General features: G+C 37.4%; 2 protein-coding genes across 3 annotated transcripts in view; one reads left to right on the forward strand and one right to left on the reverse strand.

The window, feature by feature from the left end:
- The first annotated feature begins 3,044 nt into the window (after positions 1–3,044).
- On the forward strand, positions 3,045–7,360 carry tor4aa (torsin family 4, member Aa). 2 transcript variants are annotated; one of them, XM_046861549.1, is made up of 2 exons: positions 3,045–3,174; positions 5,474–7,360. In XM_046861549.1, exons 1-2 carry the CDS (start codon positions 3,148–3,150, stop codon positions 6,710–6,712), a joined length of 1,266 nt encoding a protein of 421 aa, XP_046717505.1. In that variant the 5' UTR covers positions 3,045–3,147; the 3' UTR covers positions 6,713–7,360. The 2 variants fall into 2 exon arrangements, with proteins under 2 accessions (XP_046717505.1, XP_046717506.1); XM_046861550.1 differs by lacking the exon at positions 3,045–3,174 and adding an exon at positions 4,356–4,502.
- Positions 7,361–7,988: 628 nt separating this feature from the next.
- Positions 7,989–11,546, reverse strand: part of zgc:56235 (Voltage-dependent anion-selective channel protein 2-like) — a 7,326-nt gene continuing 3,768 nt past the window's right edge. Inside the window, exons 4-9 of the mRNA XM_046861551.1 lie at positions 11,327–11,479; positions 11,177–11,229; positions 10,460–10,681; positions 10,142–10,292; positions 8,433–8,490; positions 7,989–8,327 (exon numbers count right to left, since the gene is read on the reverse strand). Coding sequence (XP_046717507.1) covers positions 8,236–8,327; positions 8,433–8,490; positions 10,142–10,292; positions 10,460–10,681; positions 11,177–11,229; positions 11,327–11,479 — 729 coding nt within the window. The 3' untranslated portion in view covers positions 7,989–8,235. The remainder of the gene's footprint in view (positions 8,328–8,432; positions 8,491–10,141; positions 10,293–10,459; positions 10,682–11,176; positions 11,230–11,326; positions 11,480–11,546) is intronic.

Here is an 11,546-nt window from a genome sequence, read left to right on the forward strand (position 1 = left end):
CACACGAAGGGTTATAATTGCCGGATCTGGGGAATTTGGAGGCCAAGTAAACACCTCAAACCTGTTGTTGTGCTCCTCAAACCATTCTGTGACAAACTTGCTGAAATCCTTACTCTTGCCAATTTTTACTGATTCTAACACAACTACTTTAAAAATAAAACGTTCTCTTGCTGCCCTTAAATATCTCACCCACTTACAGGTGCCATGTTGAAGAGATAATTTGTGTAATTCACTTCACCTGTCACTGGTCATAATGTTATAACTGTTATATTGTGGCGACTGCGCTACTGGAGAAGTATTTATATATATCGATGGGATGAATTTATCTCTATGAAAAACCTTTTTTTCTTAGTATGATTTTCTGGTTTAAAAATTTCACAGTCTCAAGTATCACAGTATTATGTATTACAATTATTCAATACACAAATGGTAAGAATTACAGGCTTTTTATACATTTATGACCATATATGGTCCTTTTATATATAATGAAATATAAAAAAATGAGATTTCCACAAAAATTCTCTACAATAATATATATTTCTTTATTCTACTTAAGTTCTGATGCCCAATCATTGAATGGCATTAGCTAAAGAAATACTTAATATCTTTCAAATAAAACAGAGGTATAAAAAAATCCATGATTTAAGACAAGCAAATTCATTCCGTTAATAATTCTCTTTAAATGGAGGATGTCCACAATGACTCATATAAATTGTTGCATTTTTTCCATGGCAACTTCTGTTAATGCTTTGTAATTTATTTACATTTATTTACAGTCATCAAAAAGTGACTGATAAGTGACCGATCTGGAATGCCTCAAACTACATTGTGCCATTTATTCCTTAGTGTGCTGTGTGACTCATTGGATACTCAGGCTGTATGGCTTCCTGTGACGTCCCTCAGTTTTTTAAACACTGTATCAACGAGGGTGCATTTGTGTCTGATTTCTGGACCATGATTTCTGGACCAAGACACTCTGATGTGTATTTAAAAATAAATCTTTTTTCCTGGCTTATTGTGATATTCTTGATGTTCAGGATGACCTGACTATATATATATATATATATATATATATATATATATATATATATATATATATATATATATCTATCAAATCAAATCAAATTTTATTTGTCACATACACATACATACAGGGTACATATATATATATATATATATATATATATATATATATATATATATATATATATATATATATATATATACTTTTTCACTTTAAATTCATTTTAAGATCATTCAAAGTTGGTGGTCAGTACTATATACATCTATTGACTCCCTCTGAAAAAGGTTCTTTTGCCATTTATTCATCACATGAATGTCGACGTGCCTTTTTTGTCGTTGCCTTTTATGGAGATTTGTAAGCATCCACATGAGCAATTCAGCATTGTAATGGTAATTTACACTTAATATACATATGAATAATTTATGAAAGTTTTGTTTATGCAAAAGAAATGTCTAGTTTGATCTGGTTTACACAATTATTATTACTTTTTACACAATTATTACTAAAAGAGTAATCAATTAGGCCCAATATTTCTCATGTTGCCATTATAAGATAAAACTAAAAGTTTGTTGCAAACTGATTAAGATAAAATAATATAAATAATTTCTATATTTCTACATTTCTATTTGATGGGTAAGAGTATGTATATATATATATATATATATATATATATATATATATATATATATATATATATATAGGGTTAGGTTAGGGTTTATATATATATATATATATATATATATATATATATATATATATATATATATATATATATATATATATATATATATATATATATTTATTTATTTTTTATTTTTTTAAATAGCACTTTAATAGCAGTTTCTCTACACAGATGTCTTTGTATGTTTTGGCACATCATATCGTTTAAAGGTTAATTCCATTGGCAGATGTTATTAATATATATATATATATATATATATATATATATATATATATATATATATAAAGCCCTCACTTTGATTGAATTCTCTAATAATATTTTATCTCAATTCTGAGATTGATGTTGAGATGTACATTCACTTGCAACAGCAACATGTTAAATATGGTGTTGGACTGCTCATGTCAGTGCATGCATGAATATACTGTAACACAATCAATCACATTTGTAGAGAGTGCCCTGCATCACAAACACAGCATATGAACACATGAAATAGCAATCTAAAATGCACAATGGCATAAGTTTACTCACAGACACATTACTGTGACAGTTTTTATTTTACACCCAGGGATTTTATTTGCATGTTTAGCTTGCAAAATGTTTTCCTGGAACACTAAGCTATGAGTAACAAATCAACCAGAGTGATGTTTTATTCTGTTCTGTATTTCCCTCTGTTCCTCTCTCACTCCAAACCAGCAAACTGCTAAAGCTTTCATAGAGGTGATCAATCATTTAATTAGCAGCACCTGGCTGCTACTCAGCTTCTTAAATCCTATGGAAACAGAAAATTTACACATACAGTATGGCTTTTACATTTTAGAAAAAAATGATGACAGTGTAATATGTCGTGTTGTGTTTACATCTAAGGTTGTATTTATCTAATTTTAATGCTTTTTATTATATCCTGATTCTTAAAATCATAGAATTCACAGTGTGTGCTTTCTTTTTCACACGACTGTACACTGTACATATACATATAGATCATAGATCTTCATAGATCACACTTACATTACAAATGTTTTACTGTTTACTTTTACTTCTGTACTGTTGCTCCCCACATGCAAAGGATAATCATTTGCATATTTCTGACATGTAAATCATAAAATATTGTGTTGTACACTATAAAGTGTGGTTTCTTTAGTTCACATATATAGGCATGTATAAAACATTTTTGATATTTGAGTCCCTTGACATACTTATAAAATATATATTTATATCAACCACACCAAGATCCTACCCTGATTCCATTCACGGTAAGTAGACATTATGGGTGGGACCAGTTCTCAGCACAGCATAGACACAGACATAGTGGTTGCATTTTAATGTGTGTTACACTGGGTCAAGTGTAACAGGTACAACAGCCTTTTTTAAACTGTATTCTTTTACTGCCTACACTATTAGACTACATTATCAGTTGTGTTCATGGAGCACAGTGTTTCCCAAAATGTTGTCTGTGAAGCATAGCCAGGGGGTAAGTGGTTGCTTTATTTTTTATTAAATCACAGTCACAGTAATTATACATTTGTTACTAAGTTTTTTTTTTTTTTATCCGGTTTGTCCATACTCTTGAATGAAATGCTTTTGATCCAAACCTCACTAACTTCAAAACAAGTAGCCATTAACTAGCCAACTAATAGCTCCAGTGATCCAACAGATTTAGTTACCCTAATATCTTAATAATTAAAGAAAAACACTGTGCTGAAAGAGTTGATTTTCAACTCATTGGTATTTTTTGGATCTATAGATATTCAACAGTTAATGAGTTTGGATTGCTCTTGGCTGGGTAAAGTTTTGGTTGATGCAAACAAAACAAAACAAACAAAAAAATAAAGACTTTTCCCAGCACTGCCTGTGCACTTGATACATGCATACCTAAACCATATACACAAATAGCCAAAAGTGCATAGATGTGATACTTGATAAAATGAGTGTGTGTATATTTCTGCCATTTTGGTTTTGAGGATGTTAACTGCATTGAGCACATAACACAAACCACAAATTTTCTGTCTGTTAATTTTTCTATATGTCAGAAACATTGTGATGGAAAAAACAGTTTAACAACTGATTTGGAAAATTAGAATACATTAGTATACATATAAATTAGTATACAATAAGGATGTGCTTCTAAAGAAAGCTATTCTAGGAAGGAAAGTTTTCTAGTCGTTATCAGAGGAAGTAGCTGTGGTAGGAGTGGTGTGTCCATCAGTCGGTTCATTGAGTCGTTGGTGTGTGTTGGTGAGACTGTCTACTTTTAGGCATGTTTATTGATTAGACTATTGTGTATGGGTTTATTGACAGTTTCTTGAGAAGAACCATCACTGGTCAACTTTTAGACATGAGTCGTTTTTAGGAGTCGAGAGTCGACTCTGAGTCGAAACGAGCTGGTATACCCATCGTGACACTGTGAAAACATGAGAGTGTTTGTTTCTACACGCATGGCTGCCTGCTAGTTTGACATTTTTTATTTAGTATACAGGTTTGGATGTTGTTTGCAGCTGCGTAGCTGCTTTTTTAACTATTTAGTACAGCAGCATGTCATGCACGGTGCACATGTACAGTGCATTAGTGAATTCTGGTTTTGTGGTTCAACGTGGTGGAGAAGAGGAAGGGGGCGGGGCTTAGAGGAGAGATGAGCACATAGGTGGAGTTCAGAGCAAGTGGTGAGCGGAGGTCAAGCAAGAGCTACCTCCTCCTCTTCCTCTTCTTCTTCTTCCTCCTCCTCCTCTTCTTCTTCTTCTTCTTCTGTCCTTCCTTCTCATCATGCTCCACGCTTGAACAAGCTCCGAGACTTCCGAGAAGGTAAGCCGCCTGTGTGTGTGTGTTCGTGTGGTAGTTTTCATGCAGCGGAATCTCTTCTCACAGCTGCAGATGTTGGCTGCAAAACTTTTTTCTCTTCCCTTTATCTTGTCACTGTCGCTACTTCCCGTTTCACACGGTTTAGCTGTAATGCACTCAAATCGCACTAAGAGGAGGCAGTGAAAATAAGAAGAGACTGATATTTTCCAGTTAGATTCATTTACTGGAATGGTCAGGGACGCACGCACACACACACACACACACACACACACACTGTATGGGTTTTTTTTATTATTGCAAAAAGGGGGGTGTTGGTAAAAGGGCAGGATTTCCAGGAAGGAAATCTGCTGTGGTCCAGCCTGCTGGCTTTATAGAGGCAGAGGATGAAATTGAGAGAAACATTTGTAGGAAGAAGCAGAAGACAGTCTGCACGCGCGATCTCTTTTAAGAAACACACACACACGCGCGCATTCCACAGTTGTGTGTTTGCCAGGCACTTATCGATGAGACACTATTCCAAATGAACCGGAATGACAGGCTTTTTTTTCGAATGCAATCACCTAAGAGGCCCTTTGTGTGTTAATGATCGAATGAGAATGATTTGCATGCGCGCGCGTTCACACACACACACACACACACACACACTTACACACTTGTGCCTGCTTATACAAGCCTTCTACATTCTCTGAAAACTCACACCAAGAGGAACGTGTTAAAGATTAAGCGAGCTGCAGAATCATCTCACATCAGCACTGACCCTTCTGCTTTGCGTTTTATTTCTTTACTTTCACTCCACCTTTTTTTTTTCCTGCTCCAGATCTACCCTCTTAAAATGGGGCGGGGAAAGTCGATTGGGGGCGTGTTTAAAACGAGGGGTTCACCAAGCACACTTCATAGTACCAGCCTTTCCAGATGTGTTCGAAAATGTGTTTCGTCATCAGTTTATTCATGCTACCGATTTTTGGTTTTCACAGATGGATGAGCAAAACCTTACTGTCACACTCTCCGAGGATGAGGATGAAAAGACAAAGGAAAACAAGCCTATTACGTTCTCTCAGTTCTCCTCGACTGTTCGAGCTGTGGTGCGGATTCGGCAGAAGTACCAAGCGATGAAAAGACGCCGTATGGACCGGTCAGCATCGCAATGCAGTGCTCACTTACTGCCTCAGAGCAACGATCAGCGCTCCACCAGCCCCAAGATCTTCACGTTTGATGTGGGCGATGGTAACAGTATTGTTGGTGTAGGAAAGAAAAAGAAGAGGAAAAAGCCACGAGTCCTCTTCCCCAATAGCAGCCGCAGAGTTTTGCCCACCAAAGAGCAGAGCCGGGCAAAGAGTTGCTTGGTCTTGCTTTGTGTTGTGGTTTTCTTGCAGGTTTACAATGCCATTGAAAACCTGGATGACCATGTGCTCAAATACGATCTGGATGGACTTGAGAAAACACTTAAAAGAGAGGTTTTCGGACAGCAGGAGGCGACTGACGGCCTGCTGGGACATTTAAAAGATTACTTGTCCACATATGTTCACAGTAAACCTTTGGTTGTGTCTCTTCTTGGGCCCAGTGGTGTAGGAAAGAGCCACATAGGAAGGCTATTGTCTCAGCACTTTCGCTCTGTAGTGGGTGAGCAGCTGGTCATGCAGTACTTTGTGCTGCACCACTGTCCTACGGAAGGAAACATCCCAGTGTGTACCGAAACTCTGACCTCCCAAATCTCTGAGATGGTGACTCAGGCAGAAGAAGAGGAGAAGATACCCCTGTTCATCTTTGATGAGATGGAGCACATGCCTACTGAGCTGCTGGACACTGTGCACCATCTTATCATGAAAAAAGGCAACAACGAATATTTAAACGCCATCTACATCCTCATCAGCAACCTGGAGCAAGAGGACATTACAAAGTTTGTCTTACAGAACTCCACGAGCAGCATAGTTTTGGGCCGAGGGCTCATCAGCAAGGAATTCAACGCTTTGCTGCTTAGTAATCTCAGAAAGCATCATTCGCTGTGGCTGGAAGCTGAGCTGCTTCCTCTCACCCTTCTGGAAAAAAGCCACGTAATGGAATGTTTTATTGATGAGATGTCCCGTGAAGGATTTTACCCAGACCGCACTCATGTAGAAAGACTAGCAGACGAGCTGGGTTACTATTCTGTGGGTGAACGAGAGTTTTCACGCACTGGATGTAAACAAGTGGTGGCAAAAGTGAATCTTTTGTGAAACCAAAAGCTGTGTACACTGAGCTCATGCTCATGGATACAGATAGTCAAATACTATTTGAGCAAAATACTGATGCAACAAGATCAGTACTAGTCTGCGATGGCTGGAAAAGACTGGCATGGTTTCTTTGTTATTTTTATAGCTCTAAAGAGGAATGTTCTGAATTTAGAATTTTAAAGAAAGTTGCTGTTTTTTTTATGCATTTGTTTTTTTTTTTGTTTTTTCTTTTTCCCACAAAAATTTTTTGCAAATGGAAAGTGTCAATGACTGTTTCTCTCTCAGACACAGCGCAGAAGGATTCCTGTCTACTCTGTTTTATAATTGGTTGTTACTTGTAAACTTCTGTAGGATGGAACATGTCAACAAATGCTCATTTCTCCCGAATGAAACCAGGGCGATGCAGCTGAAAGACCTTTCAGGAAAGAAAACAACATTGAGTGTTTAGAATTAGGGCAGACCTACAAAGACAAAGGTTTCAGTGATAAGCTCAAAGAGAGCAGAGTACATTTTTAGATCAAAGATTAAATTACATGAAGTTGTTGTTCTACATGATTTACAATATCTGTTCTTTTAATTCAGCTCCTGGATTAAGATTTACACCCAAACACCACTGTAAAATCACATTAAACCAGAGGCATGTTGATTTTCTTTTTGTTTACTGTAGTTAATTCAAATAATTAAGTAGGAGCTAATGTTAAACCTAAATTTGCTTTGCCCTAATATGTGATTTCTGAGGGAATGAATGAACATATTCCAAATTTTAAAACACACATCTTCCAAACTGACTGTGAAATCTTATATGTACAACAAAAAGATAGATCATTTCAACTTGAAAATAAGCGTGTTGAATGGCATATTCTGTCTCAGGAAAACCATCATGTTTATCTTTTAAATACATCTGAGCTGTAGCTGGAAAATATTAAAAATTAGAAATGTCTGAATACAATCAGATCTGATTATTAGTAATAATAGCAATAATAGTACAACACATTAATGAACATGTTCCACTCAAAGCAAATGACATTTATTGCTCCATGTGACACCAGTTTTCAGTTTATTGCAGGATGCTGATGAATAATTTTTTCTACATGTTCTCACACTACCTGCCACATATATTATACTGGAAGCTATTCACATGCCTACTGTTTATATCGAAATCCCCCAGAAGACAGCAGCTAATGCTTCACTGTTGATATTATGCAAAGTTATCTTCAGTATTGAAACAGGAAAAAGAAACAGTTCTATGTCAACTGTAATAAAACTCCACGAAATCTGGTTGTAGTGCAGTGTTTTTTAATGGGAGATCGTTATTTTTAATATTTCCAGACTGCAGATCCTTTCATATTATTGATGAACCATCTATTTATCGGATGGAAGCATTTAGCGTTCGTGTTTAGTGCGTCGCTCAAAACAGCACCGATGATCACGTCTTCGTCTTTCGCTTGGGGAAGGGGGGCGGGGGGCTAACGCTTGTGTACAAAGAACAACGGAAAATGGAGGATAAATATGACAGGAGTGGGCGTTTATGCTTCAAGTTCAAAGCCCAGTCCAACTTTATGTCCTCCAGTGTTGAAGTTCTTGCCATCGATGAGTGCAGAGAGGGTCACCTTCACACCTAAACAAAACAATTAGAATGTAGTAATAGTAGGAAACAGGATCAGAGGTTTTTTTTAAACACACGTGGAAGAAACAGCTGAAAGCCACATGAGCAAACGGTTACCTGGCCGCAGACACTGAGTGTAACCGACTCCAATCAGACTGGCGTTGTTCACCTTTGCCTGTGAATGCAGAATTAAAGACCAAATATCAGGAGGTTCATTTTTTTTTTCTCCTGAGTGTGATCATTGTGAACTTTCATTTCTGGGTCTTAAGAGCTTTTGAAAGAAGCTTGCCGAAAACGTTGAAAGCACAACTGGCGAGATGCATGTACAATCATGAAAATGAAAGTATGACCTATGGTTTTACGCATCAGGACAATCATGTGGTCTTAGAATTGGGTAAATACAACTTTATATGAACAAAAAAACAATTACAATCATTATTTATTTGTGCAAATATCAGGCTGAAAAAGAGAAACTATGTATGAAAAACGTATGATTCAGTAGCCGGTAAAGCCACTTTTAGCAGCAATAACTTTAAATGTTAGTTTTCTGTGTGGCCATTAGTCTCTTACTTCAGTATGGTGGGATTCTGGCTCACTCTTCCTTACAACATTGCTTCAGTTCATTGAGATTCGCAGGCATTTGTTTATTTGCAGCTCTCTAAAGGTCCTGCCACAGCATTTCAGTAGGGTTGAGGTCTGTACTTTGACTGGGCCACTGCAACACCTTGATTCTCTACTTTTTCAGCCATTCCGTTGTTGATTTGTTGGTGTGCTTGGGATCATTGTCCAGTTGCATGACCTCATTCCAGCACTGACTATAGAATACTTTGGTATACAGAAGAGTTCATGGTCAATTCAATGACTGCAATTTGCTCAGGTCCTTGGCTGCAAAACAAACCCGAATCATTACCTCTCCACTACTGTGCTGGACAGTTGGTATGAGGTGTTTGTGCGGATATGCTGTGTTTGGTTTTTGACAAAGGCTGTGATGTGCATTATGGCCAAACTTCTGTCTAAAGCACGCTGTTGCAGAAGACTTGTGGTATGCTCAGATGCAACATTGCAAACCTACGCCCTGTTGCCACGTTCTCTTTAGAGAGAAGAGGCCTTCTCCTTTTAACCCTTCCAAACAAACCATACTTGTCAAGTCTTTTTCTCATTGTACTGTCAAACTTTCACATTTAACATGCTGAGGCTTGTAGAGTCCGAGATGTAGCTCTTGTTTTGTTTTTTTTTGCAGTTGCACAGTCTGATCTTGGGGTCAGTTTGCGGGGATGTTCACTCCTCAGAGAAATGGAAACTGTCCCGAATATTTTCCTCATACTTTTGATGGTGGCAATCTGGCTATCTGTCCATGTAAATCTACATACAAAACCATGTAATCTTTTATTTATTACTCTCTGAGCTGCTAGTAGTGATCAGAGTTTAGATCATCATTATCATCAAAGTCATCTTAAAGACTTTCAACAAGTCAACGTTCAACACTTCACTTTGAGATAAGAAGCTCGCTCTTTTGTGTTTAGGTTCTAACAGTGAATACTAACCCTTACATTTATCTCCTGGTGATGTGCCTGTGACAACAATACAGCACCAACCCACAAATTCGCACCAGAATCATTAAAAACATTATATAATACATTTTGTTTTAGGGTTTAGATTTCAGTAGACTGTTTGGTTCATCAGCTGTTTTTTAAACTACAAATGTATTTTTATAACAAGACTGCTTTTTTTTTTTATTACACTTCTTTGTGTTTAAAGCAACACGTGACTTAATCTCATCTCATTTATAAATAGATAATTCATTTGCTTTGAGCCCAATAACTCACAGACAAAGATGCATCTTTGTCCAGTTGGTACTTGGCAGCAATGCCAAAGCGTGTGTTGTTGCTTCCCGCAGTCCAGGCCAGAGTGACCGATGTCTCCAGTTGACTGTTCACCTTCTGGTAGACAGAGCCTCCGAATTCAGTTCCATCATTTCTGAACCAAAAAAAGGTCATATTTAGCAACTGCCTGCTCATCAACATAATAATTGCTAAAAATAATAATCCAAAAGTGGAGTTTTAAAGATCACTGGTTGTCACTAAATATTAAGCATTCCATTTTTTTATGCTTGTATTATATATTATCTAGTCCTTGAAACTCACACATTGGTGTGAAGCTGGAAATCGCCAGCCTTGTAGCCAAGAGCAAAGTTGTTCTGCACCAGTTTGGACTTCGCTGTGTCAAATGCCATTTGGTAACCAGTCAACCAGCCAGCGTAGCCCAAAACAGCTGCAGAATGCACAACTGGGCCCTCAAAGTCAACGTCGCAGGACAGGTTGATGTAGTCCCGCTTGTAGCCAGTCTTCAGCTTGCCACTCTTTTTGCTATAGGAAAGTAAAAGAATGTATTAGTATTATGAGTTTGCTTCCTGATGAAGTTTGATTTCCTACAGTCACACTATATACATAACTTAAACACATGCAAAAACTTAATACGCAAAAAACAAGGTGTAAATCTTTAAATGGTGCACAAGTTTGAATTGATTTCAAGCTATTTATTGTTGTCCACACCCCTAAAGCAACACCAGCCAATAACAGTCATCTGCTAAACAATTTAAAAAAGCACAGTGAGCCTCTGCTTCAACAGCATGATAACGAGTGAAGGCGGTTGAAATACTGTTCACTTCACATGTCTCAAATGAAGCATTGTAGGTTTTTACCTCTGATCATTTCAGCTAGCGAGTAAACCCAGGCTTTCAGTAAAATAAGATATAACAAACAACACTAACTACTAACACCAGCCTCAACAAACCCACTACATACTGTACACTTACCTCACAATCATATCTACAAACTTCTGACACACAATAAACCACTTACCCTGTGTTTGGAACAAAGGACGTGTCGAGAGCCACCTTCAAGCCCTTTGCCAGCTGCTCGAAAGAGACAAATAATTTTACACCACTGATCCAACTAGTGTTACTCGAATCCAAATAAATGAACAAGGATTTTCTGTGAGGGTTTTCACACCTGGTCCTCCACTGAAAGTTCAGTAGTGAGAGTGTTGTCCGTGTTCCATTTCTGATTGAGGCCGATTCCCAGCTCCTTCAGCTTGTACTTGGTCTCCAAACTCCCACCGGCCTTGCCTGTGTCGATATTAGTAGAGCCGGATGTGTTGAATTCCTAGACACAAATATGAGGAAGGATAAATGGATTAAACCAAATAATCCAAAACCTATTCTAAATTCTG

Source organism: Silurus meridionalis, chromosome 11, assembly GCF_014805685.1.
Source record: "Silurus meridionalis isolate SWU-2019-XX chromosome 11, ASM1480568v1, whole genome shotgun sequence".
Lineage (NCBI taxonomy): Eukaryota > Metazoa > Chordata > Actinopteri > Siluriformes > Siluridae > Silurus > Silurus meridionalis.

Excerpts from the sequence above, each read along its gene's own strand:
- tor4aa (XM_046861549.1), top strand. The coding sequence starts at position 3,148 with ATGTTGTCTGTGAAGCATAGCCAGGGG. Across the intron at positions 3,175-5,473 it reads CTGTGAAGCATAGCCAGGGG|ATGGATGAGCAAAACCTTAC; the intron begins GTAAGTGGTTGC and ends TGGTTTTCACAG.